This window comes from Nomascus leucogenys, chromosome 21 (assembly GCF_006542625.1).
Source record: "Nomascus leucogenys isolate Asia chromosome 21, Asia_NLE_v1, whole genome shotgun sequence".
NCBI lineage: Eukaryota > Metazoa > Chordata > Mammalia > Primates > Hylobatidae > Nomascus > Nomascus leucogenys.
The window spans coordinates 75,106,109-75,131,881 of NC_044401.1; the positions used below are offsets into that span (position 1 = coordinate 75,106,109).

Here is a 25,773-nt window from a genome sequence, read left to right on the forward strand (position 1 = left end):
ATATTTTTAACTTACATAAAGTTAGAGAGTTTTCCTAGAACCATATGAGGAACTAGCTTAATTCTACCCTTAAAAAGTAGATCTTGATAGGAATATTCCCTAGGGTAGAAAGATTGACCTCATGGTAGGTACATCTTGACAAATTAGTGGTTGTTTTAAGTTGGTGGTTCTTTTTCTTTCCCTTCTGGAGAGAAGATGCCATAGTTCACTCTACTTCTGACTCATTCCATATCTTTTCTCTAAGCCCGTTAAAAAAAAGAAATCTTGTTATTAGGTAGTGTCAGGAAACATTTGCAAGCTAGAAAAAGCTCCTGCCCACTTTGAAACTGAATTTCATAAAGTCTGGTGGCCAGCCAACCTGTTAGTTGTGTAGCTTTAAAGACGTGCTTCATTGTCCCAAATCGGAGACTGATCTTGTTGTATTTTCAGCATGTGTAGCCTAGAATTACCAGTGATTTAGGTACTGAGACTTGGAGTAAAATATCAGGGATGTGTTAAGAAATTGATTGACTGTGCATAGACTCCTCTGCTATCTGTAGAAAAGAACTGTCTTCCCAAATGCATGTCGCAGTTATGAGTCCTAGATACCTTGACCCGTTGACCTAGCAGTTGTCAGTGGTAGGTCCATGTATTTCATAAAGCTGTATTAAAAATTTTCTGTAAATGCATTTGGTATGTAGGAATGGCTGCAGGATTAATCTTATCATAGCAGACTCTAAACCAAAATAATTAAGGAACCTTTGAATGAGAGCATATAGTTTAAAAGCACAGGCTTGGTTTTAGACCAAGTATCCCCAGCTATTCACCTGACTCTGTGATGTTGGCCATGTTACTTGACCATCAGTGTCTTGGTTTTCTCATCTGCAAAATGAGAAGATATTAGTACTTAGAACAAATTTATGTCAAAGGCAGGCTCTGAATACTTTTTAGGTATTTTTGCACTCAGTTTTCAACCTTTAGGTATACTTCACGTGTTTTCGAGAGTAGCAACAATAGGATCATCCATATCATTTAAATGATACCTTCTCTGGAGTGACCATTTATTTCTCAGGAATTGCATGAAGACAATTCATCCATCTTACCTAGGTCTTTGAGCAGCCCAAGGTATTTATGACTTTAGGTCTCTCTTACCTGTGCCAGGTCAAGGCTTGTGACTTTGAGGTGAAGGGCTCTGTAAGCCATCAGCAATCACCAGCTTTGCAAGCCGTTTATTTCTCCTGGGACATATTTATTAGACTATGTGTACTGTGTAATTGAAGCAAACTTCTCTGCAGCTGTAAAACCAATACAACTATGTTCTTAATCTTCTTCATAAAATGCCAGCTGACACTGCCTTGGGAGCTGCTTATTTCAGACATCTGAAGTCCAACTATCTGTCTAAATTATGATGGTCAAAATACTTCATAATGGCCATTATTAAGTCCCCAAAGGAAAGAATGTCTTCATCTTTTTGGAGACACTGGGTCTGATACTTATGTTCTTGGCAGCTGGTATCATATTTGTATTGAAAAATTACGCTACAGGGTTATGATGGTATTTAGCCAGAAGAAAGAGAAAAAAAAAATCAAACATGTCCAAACTAGGATCATTTTTTCATTCCTTTTTATGGATTCAATTTTGTGATATATAGTGTTTATAAAGTCCTTCAGTGAAAATGTACTCTGGTTTCAGCTTGGCCTTGAGTTTATGCTGGTACACTGATTTAGCTAAAACAAAACAACAACAAGAAAAGCTTATCATCATTATTCACTCAAGGATCGATCATTGCATGTGTTTCCACCCACTCCCCCACCCCACGATTAAATGCTAGCCATTCTTTACTTCAGCTCCTCCCTCTGCCCCCTTCTTCATATTGGATTAGATTTCTTTCCTCTGTATTCCTAAAAGCAACAGTGCTCCCTTCTCTCCTGGCATGTAACACTTACCACTGTGAATTATAAAATGGTTGCTTTGCTTTTTCTCTTTTAAAATAGACTATGAGCTCCTCCAGGGCAGGGGCCATGTCTGATTTACTTTTATCTCTTAGTGATGCTTTGCTAGGCATATGGCAGAGCTCAGTAAATCTTGTATGAATGAATGGTCTCATGACTGGTTCCTTCTCATGCTTCAGGTCTTAGCTCAAATACGGTCTTTTCAAGAAAGACTTGCATGATCACCCAACATAAAGTAGTTGTGCATCCCCGGCATAGCCTGTTCCATTGTCCTGCGTCATTTTCATCACAGAAGTTTTCACTCTCTGAAATTATTGGCTAAGTTGTTTATTCTGTCTCCCCACAGAATGTGAGCTCTGTGAAAGCAGGACCCTGTAGGTCTTGCTCATTGCTTTATTTCATGCCAGTTCCTAGGCTGTCAGCACCGTTTGGTTACATGAGTGAGTGAATTTTCCCTGTTTTCCTTCCTGCCCTCAGTGGAAACTGTGAAGGCTGAATGTACCTTTTCCTGTTTTCTGGACTGTCGTTAGCATTTTATTGGTACACAGAGAACAATTTAAATTTATTTCATGGCTTATATATTCTCTATTAAACAAAGAAAACAAAAAACTGGTTGGCAGGAAATGATGCAGATGGCTTTTTTTTAGAAGGGTTGCTGGCCATTGATGTTCATTGTTTAGAACCGCTGGATTGCAGTCAAATAATCATCAATTCTGACTGGCTGGGGAAGTCTCAGATTGTTCTCAATTTGTCTTTCCTGCACCCCATTGCGACTTTGCCTCGATAATCTCTTACTGTTTTGACTCATCATCCTACTACCCCCAACAAATAAAAGCATGGCCTAGGAGGCACATTCCCTTTTCCAGGGAGCAGAACTTTTGCTGAAAATTACTTGTGTTCTTTCATACAGTTCCTCTCATCATAATTTTTTCAGATGTGTCTTTTAGATCTTTCCACGAAAGAAGGCGAAGTAAGCAATGCCAGTTTTACCTTTCTGTTTGATCCTTCTCATTGTCCCCTCTACTTATATGCTGCTCTTACTGAAAATAAAAACTTAGCTAAAGTCAATCTCACCCTAGAATTGCTTCTAATGCTGTAGCCATATACTTGGACAAGGATGATTTAACGTAAGGAGTATAGGCCCCAATAAAGTGGGTTTCTGAGGGTCACTAGTGAAGGTTTCAAAGACTCCCTGAAATTATATGCAAAATTATGTGCTTCTGTGCAGCTTTGCTTGAGAGGGGCTGTAACAGCTTTGTATCACATTTTTCAATCAAGGCCATGACCCAGTAATTTAGGAGCATAAACACTTGAGTAGGAAAGGTAGTGAGTCATTGAGCCAAAGGAGAGATAGAACAAACTCCAGTTGTTTTTTAGTCTAGCACTGCACTAAGGCCAGTATGTGCCGTTGTCCAGGCATGCTAAATATTGGCTGCAATACTGATCCCGTTGATGACTATTGCCACATTATATGTAAAACCCAGCAATCTTTGAAAATACTGTAAACAAGAATATGAGTTACCTATTAATACTAATATTTAGAAAAATATTTTAATACATGTCCTTTAGTCTTTGGGTATATGATGTGTCTGAATATATATGTATATCCACTTATTAACAATGAGTTTATACATTCTATGTACAGTTTTTACCCTGCTGTTCATGTCTTGTATCATTACTATTTCCCCCAATCACTGAATATTCTTTGTTGTGCTCATTTTTAATGGTTTCATAATTTTTCATCTTGTTGATATAACGCATCTCTCTACTCAGTCCTCTGCTCTTGGAAGTTCAGGTTGTTTCCTTTTTTTTTTTGAGGTGGAGTCTCACTCTGTCGCCCAGGCTGGAGTGCAGTAGTGTGATGTCGGTTCACTGCAGCCTCCGCCTCCCAGGTTCAAGTGATTCTCCTGTCTCAGCCTCCCGAGTAGCTGGGATTACAGGTGCCCGCCACCACACCCAGCTAATTTTTGTATTTTTAGTAGAGATGGGGTTTCACCATGTTGGCCAGGCTGGTCTCAAACTCCTGACCTCTGGTGATCCACTTGCCTCAGCCTCCCAAAGTGCTGGTATTACAGGAATGAGCCACCGTGCCCGGCCTGTTTCCATTTTTTATCTTCTTAAAATAATGCTGTGTCGACCATCTTTTTATAGGAATTTTTGCAAGACTGGTTATTTCCTTAATACAAACTCCTAATGATGAGTTTACTGAGTTAAAACTAATTGTAAATTTAAAGTCCTGCATGTAGAATTATGCATTGATAGGTTTTCGAATAACAGAGAAGGCTTGTGGGGTCTGAGATTGTGCTCAGAGTACTTTTGTCTTCTTTGGTGTCTAAGACTAGCCCTTGATCAAGACCTCACAGTCATTTTCTTTCAGTGGCTTTCAGTGGTCCCTGATGACTCCCTCTCTAGCTCCTACTCTCTCTCTCTCCCTCCACCTTCTCTCTCTCTCTCTCTTTCTCTCTCGATATAGATATATAAAATAAATTAATATATATATATAGAGAGAGAGATCTATAACTGTGTATGTGTGTGTATACATATATACACGCATGCACACACACACACACGCAGTTCCCTGCCCCTTGCACACTGTATCACCTAATCCAGCTCCAGGACAGTTTTTATTGCAACATTTGCTTTGCAAAACTGTAAAGAATCCCATGTGTTCAGTGACATGTGGATTAGTGACACAGCATTTGTTGGAATGCTTAGGAGGAAAGCAAAATGTTTCCACTAAAATGCTGAAGTCGGAAGACCCAAATGCAGAGGGGAATGAATATCACAATGAAAACATGTAAATTGATGACATAAATCGTACATATTTCTTATGCGTAGATCCATTTTGTATGTGACAGACACTTTAGGATTCACCCTTTCAAAGCCCCGTTGTGTAGTTTTTCTTGATTCATTCAGTTAGTGAGGTTGGTTGGCATTCCCACTTCCTTTAAACCTGGAGGAAATTAGGTCCAGAGAGGTCCACTGTCTTTCCTAGCAGCTCAGGTTTTGTTTGTCTCAGTGCTGAAATGGCAATGCTCAGCTTCTGGTTGGTTTCCCCGACAGCCCAGCTGAGCTCTCCTACTTCTTCCATATTTCCATTTAATCAGTAGGACAAGCATAGGTCCTAATCTACAAGGGTTCTTTAATAAAACTATATGTATGCATTCATTTTGGGGAAAAGTAAGCAACTCTTGGAGGATATAGAGGTCAGTGATGCTCAAGAGATTTTAAAATGCAACAAAATGTTCTGAAATGTGCTGCATTTACCTTAAAAAGCAGTATAGAGGCCAGGCGTGGTGGCTCATGCTGGTAATCCCAGCACTTTGGGAGGCTGAGGAGGGTGGATCATGAGGTCAGGAGTTCAAGACCAGCCAGACCAACATGGTGAAACCCCGTCTCTACTGAAAATACAAAAATTAGCCAGGCGTGGTGACATGCACCTGTAATCCCAGCTACTCAGGAGGCTGAGGCAGGAGAATTGCTTGAACCCGGGAGGCGGAGCTTGCAGTGAGGCAAGATCACGCCATTGCACTCCAGCCTGGGCGACAGAACGAGACTCTGTCTCAAAAAAAAAAAAAAAAGAAGCAGTATAGAGTTTTGTTTATTGTGGCATCTGTAGATATGTATGTGTGTATTTATAAATAAATAAAGCTTTTCTTGATGTAGAGATACTAAAAATAGGTAATAAAGCCAAGCATAATCCCATGAGCCAAAGAAAATACTGTTTTCGCACATAACCTTCTAGCCTTTCTTTGCAAAATGGTATGTATTCTGTTATAGCTTTACTTTTTTCATGTAAATTATTTGTGTACAAGCATTATAAAATTTCACAAACTATGACATTCTGCCATTTAGTTATAGTTTATGGCCTTGATATTTAGAGGGAAACAGATTTCTCTTCCTTACATTAGTTGGTCAGGTCCCAGTCACTAGCAAAGAATTTGCAATTTGTTTTTTCCAAAATGACACCATTTTAATAGAGAACTTTAGATATTCAAGTCCCAAGCTTGTCTCGCTCCTGTAGATCACACTTCGAACATACACTTCCCTGGAAAAGTTTTCTGGGATTCCTTAGAAGTAATATTTGCTGCCTTCTAAGGCCCTAAAAGCAGATGCTGCCATCCATAAACTCTTTCTTCTGCCTCTTCTGAAAGTTCCCCTTCCTTACCCTGAATGGACCAGACAAGCCCATTAAGATAGGTGCCGTTTCTGCCCGTATGCCTTATGTGTAATATGTGACATGATTTATAGAACACAAACTTTCTGCTGCCACAAGGCATACAAGGTGTTTGCTTGTCTAAGGAAAACCACTGGTATGCCATGAAGTATGGGCTGATGTTGCTTCCTATAGCCTAGCTGGTAGGGACATGTCTGCAGTTATCCAGTTACATACGCGCTATCTCCTTTGATAGATCTTGGAGCATTCTGTCATGTCAAGCAGTGACCTTTTGAGTCTTTTCTGTTAGGTCTCCCAGCTGTTTTCAATCCGTCTGAATAGTTTGGGCTAAAATAAATTATAAATTGTAATAAGGTTTTTCCAGCATTCATATGTATTAGATTTTAAGATTTAATGACCATGTGGGCCTAAAACAAATCTTTGAGTTCTTCTTTTTAAAAAAGCAATCAAGTGGAGTCTCTTGATTTTGACTATTTAAATATTAATTTGTGGTCATAACCTGCTTTTGGGCTGCTGTAAAACCTGTGGCGTTTTAAAATGAAGGTTTTCAGCAACTAGCCAGCAAAGAGGAACAAATGCCCCTTTAAACAAAGATTTTCTTATTTGTTGTAATATACAGTTTGTTGTGTCAGTTGAGCTGGGATCTTCTGGAATATTCCATGGACTACTTCCTCAGAGGAAACAGACCTTAATTGGTTACCCCCATATCCTTCAGACTGGTTGGCTTTGTGCAATTCACAATGAAGGGGCCATTAATTAATTAATTAATATTTATTTTTGAATTAGTATTTTATTGCGTCAGTGATATGTGAAAATGCTGGTCTTAAAAAAGAATTCTAAATAAGGATAAAGTCTCCTTAAATGAGTCCCTCTGATCTTTGCCCCTCCTTGCACTATTGAACATATCCCCATTATCCATTTGATGTGGACGTTCATGGAAGGCAAAAGCCACGCATGTGTTTGAGTGTGTGGAACACCTGTCTCCTGCTGTGCCTGCCATTCTGCAGCGTGCCATTTTACTGAACATTATGTTTTAAAGACTATGTTGTTACCTGTAGAGATAGCTCATTCCTTTTAACCTAGCTTTGTAGGTTGGCTGCCCCACAGTTTTTTAGAACTTCCAGTTGTTTCCAGTTTTCCTTTCTACCGACAATATTGCACTGAACATCGTTGTGAATGCGCCTTTGAATGTGCATCGATACAGAATGAAAAATGCCCCTTATTTTATATGTGAAGCTCTTAAGAGAAGGGATTTGAAGATCGGCCAGAGTCTTACACATGGTTAGCAGAGTGTAGATTGAAACCATTTTCCCTGACTCTGCTTACCTAATGGGGGATTGTTTCCAAATTTTCATGTAGGTCATTGGGATCCTGGGCAGAGTCAACTGCAGTAAAAGATAACTGTGGTGAAACCTTGCTGATTCCAATTAACTAAGAAGGTCTCTCTGAATTAGGAGAAAATACGAATTTAAGGATGTCATCTTATATAATTTTGAAGTTTATACAGTGACCCACACTAATACAACCTAATAAAATTTCTTAAGGGAATCGTATTAATGAGCCAAAAAAAGCACCTGATCATTATTTAAAAAAATAAAGACATATCAAAATTGTTCAACACAGTTATTTGTATCCATAGGTAAAATATTTTCTCCTATAATCTTTTTTATATTTTAATATGCTTAGCAGATGATTTTTCTGTAGTTAGTGCAAGATAACCATACCGCTTCCTTTCTGAATGATGTAAATTAGCTAAGGAAGGTGAAAAGGTGTAGACATTTGAGTAACCCGTCTGTGCCAGGTAGGAGGCTCTTAAACATTTTCTCTTGTTTCATTATCTTAATAATCTTGTGAAGTGAGTCTTACTGTTTTCCCTTTATAAATGGAGAAACTGAGACAGGGAGGGCCCCAAAGCACTTTGTTAAAGGATGCCTATCTGAGTTTGCCTAACTTGCGAGAGTAATACTCTACTGTATCAGAGTTTCCTTAAATATGGTCCTCGGATTCTCTGTATCAGAATCTCCTGGAATTTTTGTTAATACTGCAGATTCCTTGGCCCCCAAGGGTGGGACCTGGGCTGCTGCGTTTCTAACAAGCTACTGAGTGTGCCTTATGCCCTCTGAGGTCTGGGAGCCAGGCTTCCATGGTGACCTCATTTTGGTGATGCGAGGAACCTTGCCAGAGAGTGCCCCCGTGCCTCCCAGGATGAGTAATCCTCATCATGCCTCACTCCCAGTGGGCACTTTGCAGGCTCGTCTGGGCTGCTTCCTCCTTACTCACCCACTTGCCTTGCCTCGCCTCATATTACTTCTGCTGAACTTAGCATGGCTCATGGTTTGACAAGTCACTACCAAAAGAGTTGAGATCGTCACACTCCCTAGGAATCACTTTCAAAAACAGGTTGAAATCTCCAGTGCAGCATCACCAGATCCCAAGCATCTCTTGTGTGCTTTATACAGATAGAATCTGCATTTTGCATTCTAACTCCTGCCCAAAGAAAAAAATCAAAAGAGGCAACAGCTTGCAGAAATGATTACTTGTGAAATACCAGTATACGCTTTATTTTCCTTTCTCGCCTGTCTTTCGCACCCTTCCCTGGTGGCAGATTTCCCGTAAGTCTGCCCCCAATTGCTCCTGACTTCCCTAGAATTGAGGAAATCACTTGTCCCTTCCAGCTCCAGCCCTCCCACTAAGGACAGGGTTTTGGAAGAGCCAGCTAGATTCAGTGAACACCTTTGCCTTTCTTTCTCCATTATTATCTTTTTCTTTCAGCTTTGTGCAATTTTTCTTTTTCACTCCCAAGTGACATGCTTTCCCTCTTGAGGGGCTAGTCCTGCTCCAATCCTTTCCAACAAGCTGTGAGTAGGAGGTTGCTTGGATGACTGGCAGACGTCGAGACAGACATGTGCTGATGATCCAGAGGGGACCCTAGACCAACTTGGATTTGTGTTCATTTGTTAGCATTCTGTGTTGGCAAAAGAGCATCCATCTTTGTTTTGGTATGGAGCTCATCCAAATAAAGCATTTCCTCTTCTGAAAGGCAGAGGGAAAAAAAAGGAAAGGCCAAAAAAAAATTTTTAATTTTAACCATGTACTCCTTTGAAACTAAATATATACCCTTTCCTCTGTCCTGATTGGTCCGTTTCAATTGACAAGTGGATCGTGTGGAAAGGAAATATCCTGGACTCAATTGTAAGTTAAGTCTCTCTTAATCCAGAAGAGCATTTGAGATTCTGTCCAAGTGTTCAATTTCCCAGGCCGCTGAGGTCTGTGAATTTCTTTTCCCAGCCTCCAGGCTGCTGCAGTACAAGTCAGCATAGCTAATGCAGATAGATCTCCTGCCTCTCGCTCTCCTCCTCCCTCTGCTTTGATTCGATATGAACAGCCTGGTAACTCCGATGCTGGGGAGAAATCTGACATAACTCTGCAGATGGCTAGGTTGCCATGGAACACCTGGGGATTGTTCTTTAAGGAAAAGGTAACATTTATATGCTAATGATTTCTTCCCCCCTCCCCTCCTTGTTGCATTTTTTCCAGGGCTGCCAGTTCCCAAGAAGAGCCCAAAGTCGGTAAGGACTTGTCAGTTACTTGGTGCTTGTTGGGGCTGGCGTGGATGGTGGGGGGCTGGAGGTGGGAGGGTACTCTGTGTGGCTTCACTTCACTAAATGTGTTTTACAGTGGATGGGGGAGACAGGAGCCGGGGCTCATTTTCTTAAGTTCTGGGGATCTGTTTGTTGCACAAGGTATTTGGGCTTGTCTTTAACTGTATAGTGATTTGTGGGCAGGCTGCAGGAGCCAGGATAAAGAATGCATGTTTGAAATCTTCTCTATACAAATGCATCCACACTCTCCTTCAAAGGGATGAGTTTCTTAGCCGTTTTAACTTGATACAAATGCTATTGTTTCCTTTGGAAGGAGTGAAAAAAAGAAAGCTCCACCTGCTCCGTGAGTAGCATTGCTCTCAACTGGTGTTCCCAGCCGTTCACATGTCTACCCATTCTCTCCCTTAGCTTTCTTAGGCGCCGGAGGATGAATTATTTACAAAATAAAAAGCCTGTAGGTTTAAGGAAGAATTGCTCTGCCCCATATATGTGACCATGCTCAGATGGAACAATGTTCACTGCCCCAGCACTGAGAATAAGACATTTCCTTGCTGTGGAAATGTCCTTTGTTGTTTTGCCAGCTTTAGCAGCATTATGCTGCAGGTAGAGGATTCTTAAAAGAAAAAAAAAAAAATCAATGTTTTGCTGTCCTTTCTAATCTGGTTTCCCTGAAGATGCATTACCTAGTTGACATGTTAGCTAATAGCTTAGAGGCTATAGTGTTTTGCTTGGTGGTATGGGTTTATGCTCCCGGGGCACTAATGACAAATTAAAATGCCGCTTAACTCAAAATCTGGAACTCCAGTGCCTGTGAAATTGATCTGGGTGGAAGGGGCTTCTCAATTCCTTAATATTAGGATAAAGAGGGATGTTTCCATGTGGTTTAGAAGATTTGGGGGAGGGAAAACCTACAGCCTCGTGCCATCCAGGAAGGGAGAACCTTGAAAACTTTGCGGCTTACGGCGCTGCAGCTGAATTCTTTCCACCTGTCTCCAAGCCTGGCAGCACGAGGCAGAAGTTTATTAAGGAGATGAGAGAGGGAGCTTCCTGCATTTTTAAACCTCACTCCTAAGTTCTCCAAAGAGAAAAACCTGCAATAATTGATGTGATTCCGATGGCATAGTGCCGTGGTGATTGGAACTTTGACTTCAGGGCTGGTTTCTTCGTCAGTGTGTGTTAATGTCCTGGCAGAAAAGTGCTGGTTGGTGCCCACATTGGAACCACAAAGATGCCCAAGTGTGTGCATGTGCGCATGTGTGTCTCCCTGTCCCTTGGTCATAGTAACCCATCCGCCTTCAGAAAAATGGAAGGAAATCCAGAAGATGTGTCTCATAAGCTTGAGTTGGCATGAACCATCCTTTTTTCTCCCCCACCCCAGCCGTGCTATGTTGATACATGGGCTTATTTTACACACCCCACATGGAATGGAGTCTTAACAAGGAGGGTGCTGAGGGAGACATGGTAGTTTTGCACAGGTAGCATGACGTCAAGTAGCAAGGTGTTCTTTTCCGTTTTGCATTCCATTTAAATTTAGTGTGCAAAAGGATTTTTGTAATTCATTTGCATTTCTTCTTCCCCCAAGTGTTTTGGAATTGCCTGGTGAGCTCAAAGGCTATCAAATACGTATTGAACCTGCATTCACCAAGTCAGTTAAGAGAATTCCCTATGACAGTTAATTTTTGCAGAAGCCATGTCATTAGCAAGCAGCAAGCCAATTACTCGGGCTGCATTCCTAAGAAAGAAGCTCTCAACTGCTTTGCCCATAGTCTGCTGGCTCTTAATTATCACAAGCTAAGAGAGTGATGTGTTGCTGGGTTAGAAAAGAATAAGCCCCCAGCTTGGGGCTTGTCCTTACCTGATTTCTCTGCCAGGACAGGCATGAGGGTTTTCACAGCATTGCTGGCACACACTGGCAGCTGCTATACAAAATTTGGGAGCTGTCGGCCAAGGTCTGCTGTTGGATGTAAAGTGCTGCCAACATCTGTGATCAGTGAGAGTTCTGTACAGGTGGGTTGAAAGCGGTTTCCCTTTCCCAGTTTGAATTTTGATGATGTCCTGCCAGGGACACAGATGATTATGGAATTTTTCTGGTGGGGTCAGAGGGAATTCACAGGGAAGCTGGATGTCCTGGTACCAGAAAGCCATTCAAGTAATGACAGATAAGGTCAATTATGCAGGATGCATAATTAAAAGCACACTGATTGTAACTGGGTTGTGACTCACTTAGATTTGGCAATAGCTCTGTGCACATGTGCACAGTGGTCTCAGCTCAGGACCATTGTGTTGTGGTTGTTTTGTTTGTTTTATTAGAGGCTCTTGACAATGTTGGCTTGCTCATGTGACTGGCAGCTTCCTTTTGCCCTCATACCTTTTTTTTTTTTTTTAAGGTTTTCAGTAATTAAGTAGTTGGGTTTTTATTAGAACAGAAGGACTTATCTTTTTTTTTTTATCTCGTTTTTCTCCTGGATAGTCCCTGTAGCTTACTCTTAATAAGCAATTTCACCCGCAAGATTTAGTTTAAATGTTGAAATTGTGGTTTATATACTCATTGGGGACAATGGCAGTATCTTAATAAAATTTTATTAATTTAATACCTGGACTTTCATAACATCAGGGATTTTTCTGCCAAATAACAAAGACAAAAACAAGACATATTTTCTGTCAGGTTTTAGACGTCCCTGGGAAACTGATTCTGTGGCCCAACTTAATCATCCTGACTGAAAACTCATTTAACTGAGACTCTCAGTGTAAATCACCCACAAGGATCTTGTGTATGAGAATTTAAAACTAAATATCACACCAAACCCTGAATTTTAAGTCAGTATCCACCTCTTTTCTTATGAATTCATTTCCCAACTATTCTCCCTTAATCTGTCCCCTCTTTTTTTTTTTTGAGATGAGGTCTCACTTTGTCATCAAGGCTGGAGTGCAGTGGCACAGTCATAGCTCACTGCAGCCTCAAGCTGCTGGGCCCAAGCAGTCTCTTGTCTTAGCCTTCCAAGTAGCTGGGACTGTAGGTATGTAGTACCATGCCTGGCTAATTTTTATATTTTTTGTAGAGGCGGGGGTCTCACCATCTTGCCCAGGCTGGTCTCAAGCGCTCCTCCTATCTTGGCCTCCCAATGTGCTGGGACTACAGTCATGTGCCACTGCACCTAGCTATCATCTTCTATTTATCCATCTGTTCCTCCACCTAAACATTCATCTTTCGTCCATTCATTCATCCATTATTCAGAAAACTAGTATTTAGAACCCATTAAATAACAGGTTTGGTGCGAAGCACTGGAAATACTGTAATAAATAAGATGGTCATGGCACCTCTCTTCTTGCAGTTTGCAAACAAACCATGTATTGATTGCTCCTTGCAAAAAAAAGATTAATTGTCACAAATTTCCAAAATGTTTATGCAGTCATTTCATCAATAAGTATTTATTATTTTATATGTGCCAGACCCAGTGCCAATATTTGATAAGAATTAATCAGAAAACATCCCTGCCCTCATGGAAATGGGGAGGGAGAGATAATAACCACATTAACAGGCAGTTCTACAAAGATCCTCACCTCATAGGGATTAAAGTGTGGTGAGCATTAATAAAGCAGAAATATAACATGGAACCAAGTACACACAAGGTAATCATTCCACTCTTAATTATAATAACTTATAAGTCATCATAAAATGCCAAAACCCACGGTTGAATAAGTGCTGTGATTGAGCTGTGGAGTACTTTGGAGTTCCCCAGCAGCCTAGGCAACATAGGAAACCACATTCTTTACTTAGCTATTATTGTCAGATGAAAGAAAGTGTACCATATTCACTAAAGAGAGAAGATTTTCCTATTTACTAAAAAAAAAAAAAAAAAAAAAAAAAAAAATCGTACAAAAAGTTTTTATATAGAGGACCCCGGACGGTGGGCAAAGCATCCAGTGCCCATCCACATTGAAGAGGCAGTCTCTTCAACAGCCTCTTTAGAGCAGACATAGCAAGCTGTCTGCAGGGTAGCCACAGTGATAGGTTTTTGTTCCACTAGCCTCTCGGTCCCTTTCCCCTGCAAGAGATGCTAAAGGAAATTGCTGAAAACTAGTCATTAAGAGATGTGAGGGAGAGACTCCTTTTACGCGCACACACTGAGTGACCCTGACCTAGATCATTCCGTTTTATGTACCCTGCCTCTTTCTCAGACTCATACAGTTATGTGGCACCTGTCCTCCTTTTCCCTGATGCCACTTGTGTGACAACCAGCATGATGATTGATCCCATCAAAGCTTCTACAGCCTACAAGAAGAAGCAGTGAGAGTAGTAGATGGGTGAAGGCATAGGATCACTTAAGTCAGTCTCCTTGCCTCTCACTTCCCATGGCAACTCCCCTTCTCTGCCTTTTGGAACCCTGGTAGATGGACTTTGCCATTGTATTACATTCCTTTAAAGCATGCAATGTGAACCCGAATCCATTTTCATATCCAGTCAGTGCCTGCCTTTTCTTTTCCATTAACTCCTCTCGCCCACCTTTTTGGAAGAAATCGTTTGACTTAGACCCATAAATGATAACAGAAACAAACAAAAGGAATGACCATCCTCTGCACTGGCTTGGATTCGAGTCTCTGATTTTCACACAACCTTTAATGACATTGGCCTAATACCTCATCAGCACTTGGAGTTTTTCCTGTTGTCCATGTAAATCGCTGCAATAGCCTTCGCTCTTGGCGGATAAGTGAACTGTAAATAATTGTGCTTTAAAATGGATCGATTTGTCATTTTTAAGCCACATGAATTCTTTCAATCATTGAAGCTCCTAAGTGCTGTCTATATTCATTTGCTCTTCCAAGCAAATATTTTAAGTTCACTTTATAAGTACCTACATTTTGAAATCATTCTGGGAAATACTGATGAGCTGATTTTTTTTCCCATTTCCATTTATAAAAACCATTATGTCTTCCCAGTTTCCCTGGCCTGACAGTAAGTAAGGGAATCATTCATTTCAGAGAGGTTGGTACAGTTTTAGTTTAAAAGGTCTTGTGATACAGGTTCATGGCCAAAGACCTTTAGGGAATTTTTTAAATTGAGCCCATTTCCATATTCCTAGTTGGCTATGAATTTAGACTCAGCAATAAGACTCTTGCTTCAAAAATATCAGCATAGTGACAACAATTAGCATTGGAAATTCCTGTCTTAACATATGGCACCCCTTCTCAACCAGTTACCCACACTGGAGGTGTGGTGCATGGATATCCTTGTTTCTAAGCTCTCCTCCTTCTGGTGATCCTCTTCACCTCCCTTCTCTCCTGTCCCCTCCATTCTCCTGCTCCTCAGCCTCCTGCAGTCAGTCTGTCAGTAGCCCCTGTTGAATTTGGCACCAAAGTGTCTTCTGACCTCACTTGTTCTTTTCCTGGGTAACTCCAGCTACCCTGGTGTTGCCCACCTCAGGTCCCCACATTGACTGCAGCTGGGGCTTCCTGACTGGCCTCTCCGCATTCACTCCTCTTCCCCAACAATCCATTCACCACCCAGTAGTGGCACCAAACTTTCTGGAAACATGTTGGCTGTTGGAACATCCTCACTTGAAATTAATTAATGGATTCCCCCTCTTGAAACTAAGAATTAAACCCAAACTCCTTACGTAGCCCCCAGGGCTCATGCATTATGTGGCCTCCCAGTTCCTCTCAGGCCACCCTCCCTTGCTGTGCCACAGTAGCTTTTTTGTTCTTCAGAAAGTCCACTTAGCACACCCTCTTTTTTTTTTTTTGAGATGGAGTCTCGCTCTGTCACCTAGGCTGGAGTACATTAGTGTGATCTCAGCTCACTGCAAGCTCCATCTTTCCAAGTGATTCTCGTGCATCAGCCTCCCGAGTAGCTGGGATCACAGGTGCATGCCACCACACCTGGGTAATTTTTGTATTTTTAGTAGAGTTGGAGTTTCACCATGTTGGCCAGGCTGGTTTCGAACTCCTGACCTCAAGGAATCTGTGTTCCTCGGCTTCCCAAATTGCTGTGATTACATGTGTGAGCCACCATGCCCAGCCTTCTCTTTCTATTAGTAGGGTTCTCCCAGAGTCCTCTCTTTACCACCTTTCTAAAGGACATTGCAGTGTGTTGCTATCAATATATTATATTTGATTAATATTCATCTACACACACTATGTATACACACACTTGGATACATGCCCAGGGATAAATTTCAAGAGCTCAGGTACCATCTATTCCTTATTTACATGTTGTTTCCCTCAGTATCTAGCACACAGCAGGTGATGCTATGTGTGTGATTTATTGGGTTAAGTGAATAAATCTATTGCAGGTGGGGCAGCACACTTAGGAGGGCCTGGGCTGGATGTTATATCATTTTTGTACTAGGTTTTTCCATTTTTCCATGTTCTTAGTGTGCACAGGGTTTCGTTAACAGACTTAAAAGTATACTTTTAACTACAGCTACTTGTCTTTGGGCTATTGTCTCACCTAGGAAAATGAGGTGAAATACAGTCGCATTAAATGCAAATCTGATCCTGTGTCATAAATAGTTCAGAAGTGAACGTATTCTCATGCCTCTAGTCTTCTGGGAGGTGATCCAGACTGCTGAAAATGCCTACAAGTTGACTTTAATTTGGGAGATACATAAACATGGTTTTTCTCCTGGACAGTTCTGGGCTCTAACCAGATAAAGGACAACCTCATAGCTAATTAGCATGCTCACAGAAAATAAAAAAAAATACTTTGAACTACCCCCACACCCATAGCATAGTTTTAAAAAAATCCAGAGTGCCAACAAGATATTAAATTACAGAATATATCTTCAAATTAATGAGTTTTCATAATTGAACTTGAGAAGGAACATAGAGTGAGGTTAAGTCTTAGCAGGGAGAACATCCAAAAAGCTTCCAGATTATTGTGTATTTAGCCCATTAGTATGCCGTTTATATAGGCCAGTTAGAGATAGTTGAGTGGTAGCACAGTTTTTAGAGCACATTCTCAGGATGCTCCTTTACTTTTATTTTCCAATTTGAGGTATAAAGGTTAGATGGCATTTAAAAGAGACTCAGAGGTGCAGTTTGACCGAGAGGCAGTTTTGCAAACTCATTCCAGATTGTGTCTGTCATTTGGTGTTAAATTGGACCTAAATGAGTCATTTATTGGGGAGGTGAGAAAGGGTGTTACAATTTGAAAAATGGCCCAAGCGTTTCCAGTAGACTTCATTTGCACTCTCTATTTCTGGTGGAATCATCTCTTCAATTAAACGTAAGAGATCTAGGTCTTCCATGTCCGGGATTTATTATACTGGGACAGACATGAGAGGGTTTCAAAAACCCATGACATGACATGCTGAATGTCTACACATGCATGCACAGGTATGTATGTAAAAGCACATATGCATTTTCTCTGGGAGACAGGTCCAGTACTTTTATCAGACTTTCTCAGTGGGTCAGGGATGCCAGAAGGGTATTTCTCTCCAGTTCAGGAAGAGGGATCAAGTGGAAAGGTTTGAGTTAGGCTTCAGGAGGTAATGGCCCAAGAAGAAACTGCCAATAACCCTACAAAAGAAGCAGCAGCACAAGGCTGTTTCCTGCAGGTAATCTTGCAGTGTGCACACCTTTGTGAAGAGTAGTTTCAACACGATGAGGCCAGAGCTTCCAGGGTCAGCATTTAGTGCTCATAGGCCAACCCTGCCATCAATCTCGCATCTACTAATTTGAGGAACCAAAAGAGAGTGGTCATTTGAAGGGAGGCATGCCATTCTCAGGGTAAATGCAGAGGTCTTTTGTTGATTTTTGCTTTTACATTTAAAATATCTTTCCCCTTCAGAGGTGAACAAAAGTAAAACATTACTAAAATGTAAGAAGATAGGAAGTAGCAGTTCCCATTAATTCTGTTGACCAAGGTTCATTTTGAAATGAAAATGACTTTAAATTTTGTCTCGATTATAAAAAGTATTCTCTGTGCACTATAAAAATAAAAAAGGTAGGTAATATGGGAAAGTATAATGATAAGAGGGAAAAACTCCACCCATAATCCCATTTTTTCTATGCATTGTTATGTATGTTCACACAAAAGATGGGCCGATGCTATACATGGTTGTTTATAATCAAGACCCTTGTAAAGACCACATTGAAGTGGGGGGAAAAAAAACAACAGTCCCATGTGCATGCAAAAGAAAATGAGTATGGTATCCATCATTTACATTTTCTCACTCTGGCCCTGAGAGCTGAATTCACTGTTGGAGGAGAAACTGTTGAAGTTGGCAGAGCCAGGTTCTATCAACTCTGGAAAGGCAACCAAATCTGAGCTGAGCACTTGATCCTCAAAAGAGAAAAATGGTGACGTGAGGTTATGATGGTGTTTGTTCCCACCCAAACATCAGCGTGTTTTCCTGGCATCTGCACCAGTGTATGTTTTTCCCCTTGAATTGGAGTGAATTAAGCCTCTCATACCGTTTTCCCAAGACCTCCAGGGTAGCTTAGAATATGGCCCTCAAATTTCTTCCGTAGGCACATCAAGTATAATTTTAAATGGTCTATCTTGCCTTCATTGAATGCATGTCCAGTTGTTCTCAATTTTGAATCCTTGCCAATACCTACATTCAAATCTGTAATAGTCAAGAGCAAATGAAGTTTTTGTCCTCCTTGGGCTTTCTTCAGATACTTGTTTCAAAGCAATTACTGGAAGGAGAGGAAGTATAGGGACCTGAGAATTAAATGAAGGGACCTTGCAAATTTCCAGCAGAATTCCAGGGGAATGAAAGATGAAGGATACTTGGGGAGACAGCAAGGAAGAAGGGCCTTGGTAGGCTTGATCGGAACACCCGGTGGAAGTTCTGTAAAGAACTTCAGGGATCTAGAATGATCAAGGTCAAAGCTCTTATAAAGTACTTTAAAACCACGAGCTCTACAGGATCTATAAGAGAGAATGGAGAGCCCCTTCCTGTCCTCTACCCCATAAAATGCTTTGAATCAGATAAGTATAGTGACATGGTGTCTATGGTGTATGAGGCATGGCTGCAGGATTTTTTGTTTTGAATAGGGAATGCTAAACACCTGAGATTACCACAGTCTTTTATTGGGGAAAATAAGAACTACAGTTATTTTCTGTTCTACCCACTATTTTCCTTTCCATTAGGTCTTACTCTCCATTCATTCGCCATTCTAACAGAACTTTTCGTAAAATAAGAAGGGTCTTTGCTGAGCAGATTTTAATGAACAAGGACTTGGTTATTCAACTGAAATTTAAATGGAACTCTTCCCCTTTGAATATTATAACACTTGGACTTTGGAGAAGTTGCAAATCTAAGAAGGCTGACCCCCAGAGGTCAACTCACATACAAAGTTTGATCTTGGTTTTCAACCAACAGTACTATCAGCAGTTTAAGAGGTGAAGTGTAATGCTTGCAAAATTGATTAGCTAAGAATCATGGAAGTTCTTCATATATTAGTAATTTCTACACATAGAAATACCAATAAACATATAATACTAGGCATGATTTTCAAAAGATCTGACCTCTGTTTTTTTTAATAGTCGAAAAGAATGGATAGCAAACTCTTAAAGAGGAATTGGGTATTTTATTATTAAAAGATACAAGACATGGAGTCCTGAAGAGCATCTTTAGCCCTGATTATATTTCTTCTGGATATTACAGCCTTATCGTAAACCACTCATGGTATTTGGTGTTACATATTTTTGTGAAAATGAGGATGTTAAAACTGATCCATCTTGCAATAAACAAGCATAGCGTCTTAGCTGAGAACCTGTGATGAATATCGGATTTGTTTTCCGCCGTAGCCCAGAGAGCAGTATGGGTTATGACTATGTCTGTCTATCTGGCCCACCTCTCTGTTTGTCTGCCAATCACCTGGGGATTTATCTGCATTCAGCATTAGCTGGAGAAAGGTGGGAGCCAAAATACTGTTGATATGTATGTGTACGCAGAAGTACTAAACAAAGACAAGCTGGTGGAAAACACTCACTCAGAGAACCAATAATAATCTTTTCTTCTTGCCCCTCTCACTTGCTTACTTTCAGCAACCACTGGAAAGGAAAGACAGCCAGAATAGTTCTCAGCACAGTGTTTCCAGCCACCGAAGCCTGCACACAGCATCCCCAAGCCACAGCACACAGGTGCTCCCCGAGTTCCCACCTGCAGAGGCCCAAGCTCCAGATCAAACTGACAGCTCTGGCCAGAAAAAACCAGATCCTTTTAAAATCTGGGCCCAGTCCAGGAGCATGTATGAAAACCGACGTGAGTAGCATCCTGGCCTCTGTCTTACCCTGACTCCTCCGCAGGGCTCTACTTTTCTCTTGAAGGTTATTGAAAATAGAGGAGTTGCAGTGTGTAAACTGGATAAAGTGAAATCCGCAAGAGGCAAAAGTATCACAGAGGGAGCGGACTCTGCTGGCTATCCATGGAGGCTCCACTATGCCTTCACTTTGGGGAGGGGGTAGAAGTGGATGGTTATCACATAAATGTACTGGGTAAAAATGGGTATTTTTCCTCCCTTCAGTTAAAAGGAATGGTAGATAAGAGCTGCTGTCTCATTAATTCTCCAAGTGGAGATTGTGATGTGCTCTGAGCACAAATCTGATATGCAATAGAACTTAAATATGATTGACTGGGATTTCGGACTAATGAGAAGAAATCAAATGCTTCTTAAGTGGTCTCTTGATTTTAAAAAATACTGGTAATATTTTTTAACAATTATAATCTCTCTAAACATTCCCCACAAAAAGGAAAAAACAATAGCAGTGAGTGGTTGTGCTTTAATTACTTATCCAGTGCTTTACCTTTTCTATAAATATGAGCTAGTGATAGTATACTTTGTAACTTCTTGGCTTGTGTAAACATAGTATCACCCTCATGTTTAATGTCTTTTTATTATGAAATGATTTCCAAAAACTCTTCACCATAAATAATACTCATTTATCTTACCAATGAAAATTCCTAAAAATGCCTTAATTTTAGGCAATGCAAGTTGTTGTTGTTGGGTGGCTGTTTTCTGATGTTTTCTTATAACGGTCAGGGTGAGGCAGCTATGAAGGACAGACACCTCATTTTCTCTTTTTTGGTATGGGGTAGGAGAGAGGTGTTCTGATGGTGGAGATTCGGTTTGTTGAAGGGTCTGAGAGAAGCTGTAAGAGTGAAGGGAATCATTTTGCTCATCCTCCTCTCAGCACAGGTTTCATTCCTAGCTGCAAGTGTGGTCACTGCTCAGCAGGGTCCCCATCGAGAGTCGTGGCAGATAGGTTGTGTGAGGTGTGGGTCCCCGGCCTCCTGTCCACCACACAGACTTGGCCGTGCCGTGCTTCCTTTGCTGGCCGAGGTGCATGCTGAAAGTCAACTCATCTGTGACCCAAGCAAAATGGGGCAGTGAGGCCAGCATCCTTGTCTTAGGAGGAAAGTTGGTCAGTCCACTGAGTGATGCTCAGCAGTTGCGGGGGCAGAGGTGAGCCTGGAGTCTTGCTGGTTATCAAATGCTAGGAGCTGCTCAGGGCTTCATCCTTTTCCTCTTCAAGGGAGAAATATCACTGCCTTCTTACTACCACAACGCATGGAATTAAATAGGCTGTTTTGACTACAAGTTCACCCTGCTGGCAAAAAGCCCACTAATTTGAGCAGGGACTTATTTAGTTGCTGGACTAGAAAGGTACCCCTAAAGTACCCCCGAAGCCTGACTAAAGGAAATGAAGTTCCATTTCGAATGACCTCATATGCAGTGGATACTAACCAGGAACCAGGTTCTGTCCTCATTGTGTCTCCTCGCTCATTGTAGTGATGTCACTGAAGGAAACCTTTTAAGAGATATTTCCAAAGAGGAGCTTTTTCACATTCCCCCTACATTACTCTCTAAGTTTATGGCTCATCCAATCAATGGCCCAACTTCAGTTAATGTTGAGATATTGCTTTATTGACCGAACTCCTGCTTTCCTCAATACATTACACATTTATGATTGAGTTTTCCTGTATGAATCTTTTTGTGATAAAATGAATTGCATTCTGAAGGGCTGGCAGGGTCGTCATGGGTTGACAGGACAATTGTAAAACATCCGTTTAATAGAAGGCTCTTGCTCAAATGCCATTTTTACCCTGGTGGCAGCAAATTTTCTTAAGAATTTGACTTAATCAAATGTTTCTAAAAAGTTTTCACCAGGAAAAAAAAAATAAGAAAAATATGAAATGTCGCTATAGCCAGCTACTTTAAGTACTGAAATTGCTCAGGTGGCAGCTGGACTGAAATATTCGGGGCCAGGCACCATGGCTCAGTCATGTAATCCCAGCACTTTGGGAGGCTGAGGCGGGCAGATCACGAAGTCAGGAGTTGGAGACCAGCCTGGCCAATATGGTGAAACCCCGTCTCTACTAAAAAATACAAAAATTAGCTGGGCGTGGTGGCATGCGCCTATAGTCCCAGCTACTCAGGAGGCTGAGGCAGGAGGAATCGCTGGAACCTGGGAGGCGGAGCTTACAGTGAGCTGAGATCACACCACTGCACTCCAGCCTGGGCAACAGCGCAAGGCTCTGTCTCAAAACAAAAAAAAAAGAAAGAAATATTCGGAATGGTGCCAGTTTTGTTCCTTCACTTTCTTTAACATCTGAGGAATCAGATAGAGCAGCACAAATGAGAACCTATTCCTTTTTGGTAATTGGAGGCTCTGCAGTTGACCGATAGATAGTAGCAACCTAATTGATGTTAACATTCACATGAATTTCTTCCTCGGTACTAAATGAGGATAATGATGAGACCTCCCCCTGGCCCCCATGGTAGTTATTCAGTATCTGTCACAGATTTTCTTATTTTCACAGCACCTAGGAATGAAGCTGCATCAATGTTGTCATTGAATCAGTACTTTTCTTTATCTCAGATCAGTTTCTGCCATTCTCTTAGGTTATTTTGTATCTCGTCTTTCGAAGAGAAAAAAGTATATAGCCTTGTCAGATGTGATTCCCTGCCCCTTCCCCCCAAGACAGTAAAATGAGCAGAGTACTCCAGGAAAAACAGGAGAATTGAAGTCAGCAACAGCAGCTTAACTGTGCCATATTACCCTCTTTTTGTTGGAAATACATTTTTCTTTTTCTTTTCTTTTATTATTAGCGGCAATGTGGAGATTAACAGAATCTGTGAACGCATTCCTTCACGTGGTCTAAATGCGTTGCAATGTACCATATTTTTGATATGGCCATCTCTCAAGGCAGCAGTGTTAGAATGAATCAGTCTGAATTACAAATGTGTTCATGAATCCTTTTTTGAAGAGTTTCAATGTTTAATTAAAAACAAAGACGAGCACTGAAGTCCTTTAAAAGCCATGTTGCCTGTTTTATAGTTTCTCTAGAATTGTGCACATCTTAAAAACGACAGTGATGCAGTCTTATTAGGAAATGTTTAGGAAAATCAGATCATATCCAGTAGCATTTACTACAAAATAAATTATAAGGCTTGTAGCTGAAACTTTGCCTGTTCACTATATAGTTTGGAAAGAAAAACCTCAAAACTGTCTTATTAACCAGCATCGTAAATCTGTCCTGCCTGGGAGAGACATGCTTACAAGTTTGGAAGTGGTGATTGAGCTTCTTTATCATAGTGAGCTTAAGAAGCTTGGATGTACCTCCAAATTTTAAGAGGAATTAGGAGTTTGTATTTGTGTGTTTGTTCAGTTCTCGGATAGATCCATTGATTTGCATCTCTAAATATAAGACTATTCTGGCTTGAAATGCTTAGAATTCACCTGAACAGATATTAGTACAAGAATGAATTTCATCCTGGACTTGATACACTTTTGAATAAATGCTGTACTATAGTGGTAGCACAAATATACTTAAATTTTTCAAAAAGCAATAAGGGTTTAGACAAACCATGATTGAAGTAAGGCCATTCAAGAATGTGTACTTTAGAGTGTCATTAAATAAGGAGAGTTTAAGATGGTAATAAGAGTTATAGGAAACTCTCAATGGTGCAATTGTAAATTCTACCTTTTTGACAAGTAAAGCACTGTGAAAAAAAAAAGAAAGAAAAAATGGAATCAAACTATAGTCTTTTAAAATAACAGCCATGACCTTTATCGTGAAAGCTGAACTGCCTGTTCCTTATCAATCAAAACTAAATTAAAGTGAACTAAGAGAAAGAATGTACATTAAGCTTTGCAAAATTGTGAAATTAATATTCCAGCTATGTCACCTTCACCTGCATCAGGATTGAGCAAGGGTGAGAGAGAGAGAGAAATCAATTCCACGAATTTTGGAGAATGTCCGAGTAAGGATCTGCTGAAAACTTTTGTCTCTCCATTTTCATTCATCTTGTTTGATGTTCTCATTGGTCTGGGGGCCTGGGGAGAAGTTCAGAAAAGAGAGGGAAGAAAAGAGGGGCATGAAGGGAAGTGCTTTGGAGCTCTTGTTGACCAAACGCAAACCAAAGACACGATAGAATAAAAAGGGTTCTTCATGCCCTTGTCAAGTCTGGAAATGTGTTGGTATGTCTGTAGTAATGGAGACACCAGGAGGTTTCTCTGCAAACCTGGTGGGTCCATTCTCTCTAATTATCAAAGGAAGTCTTTTGACTGCTTTATTCAATTGTCACTGGCATTACCAAAAGGAGACTAACTGCAGAAATTGTTCATATGCAAGGGCTTACAAATGAAAACTGGACAAGGTTTTCTTAGCTCTATTTGATTTAGCCTCACTCAAAAAAAGTGATATTAATATCAGAAAAATGGTTCTACCTTACTGCCGCCTAAAAACTTAATTCTAATAAAATCTGCCTGAAGTAAGGAAGAAAACCATTTTGGGGGAAGTAGTTTAGAAACTTCAATGCCTCTAAGAAGAGGTGGCTTCAGAGGACACAGAAGAGAGAAATTTCATAATCCTATAATGTGTTTCAGTACTGATTTATTGCCGAAGTTATATATTGGGGTAAATGGCATTTAGTTGGTAGAAGAGTAGAATTGTTAAAATGCCAAAATTAAAGTAGCAAAAGACTTTCTTTGTAACATGTCTGTGTGTCGATGTTTATGTCTGTGTTTTCTGGCTCACTGTTGTGTCTTTAACATTCCTAATGTCAGTGGGCATCTTCCTTTTCAACAGAAAACCTTTAAATAAATTTGCCATTTTTCCACTGATTCTCAGAAGGAAACGAAGCTTTATTTTTTTTTTTCATGTGGACTAAACGGTGTGATAAGCCTAAATCTGTTGGCCACAACCTCCCATACATGCTAGCTCACACCTAAATGAGCAACAGTAGGCAAAAACTTGTTACATTTGGTGTCACTGTAGGATGGGCAAATGTTCTGGTGTTAAATGATGCTGAGAAAAATGGGTCTGGGCTGGAAGTCTCTGCAGAGGCCCTTTCATTGTTCCCAGAGAGGCCACACACTCAGCAGACCTAAAACAGACTCTGCCAGGAACCCAGTGCTGGCTGGAAAGCACCAGTGGTCTATTTCGGTAATAATCCTCCTGCTTGAGTGAACCAAAGACAGAGACACAACTTGATTTAATTTGTTGTTTCATTGAAGCTATTACAGCAAATATCCTTTAGCCAGCTACTCGAACAGAAAGAAAATATTGTTACCTTAGCGTGCTCAAGAAAATATTACTCTCAAATTGTGTTTATGGGAGTCCTGTGCAGCAGCTTAGCTCCATGTTCCGGGTGTTTTGCAGCTTAGCCTCAGCAATTATAATAAAAGCAGTGGATAGAAAGCACCCATTTACAGCCCTGGAACTGAGATAGCTCAAGTAAAAAGATCAGATTCATACTCCTCTGACTTGTACTTACGGGTCACTTGGTTTCTTCTCTGTTGGTGTATTCATTCACTATACATTTTAAGTTTGTGGGTGAATCACTAAAAAGGGACATCCCTTCACCAACGTATAATCTAAACATCCACCTTCTTGTTCCCTATTCCGTTGTACAAAACTGGAGAAGAAAAGAATTAAATTCTCAGGCCTGCGCTTTCCTTCAGCCCCAAATCCAGTTAATTAAATAAGAAGGTATGCACTATAGCATTTGAAAATGTCCTTTAGGATTCACCGCAACTGAATTATATTTTTTTCTCTTTAAAAAAAAGATATATCACTTTATAGGTCATAAAACACCCTATGTA

General features: G+C 40.6%; 1 protein-coding gene across 11 annotated transcripts in view; it reads left to right on the plus strand.

Annotated features, from left to right (window-relative positions):
• Nucleotides 1–25,773, plus strand: part of MAGI1 (membrane associated guanylate kinase, WW and PDZ domain containing 1) — a 679,526-nt gene that overhangs the window by 620,969 nt on the left and 32,784 nt on the right. For 9 of the 11 annotated variants that reach the window (XM_030801832.1, XM_030801827.1, XM_030801834.1 and 6 more), the window contains exons 13-15: nucleotides 9,646–9,677; nucleotides 19,711–19,927; nucleotides 23,847–23,930. In XM_030801832.1, coding sequence (XP_030657692.1) covers nucleotides 9,646–9,677; nucleotides 19,711–19,927; nucleotides 23,847–23,930 — 333 coding nt within the window. The remainder of the gene's footprint in view (nucleotides 1–9,645; nucleotides 9,678–19,710; nucleotides 19,928–23,846; nucleotides 23,931–25,773) is intronic. The other 2 variants (XM_030801831.1, XM_030801837.1) reach the window with 1 other exon arrangement.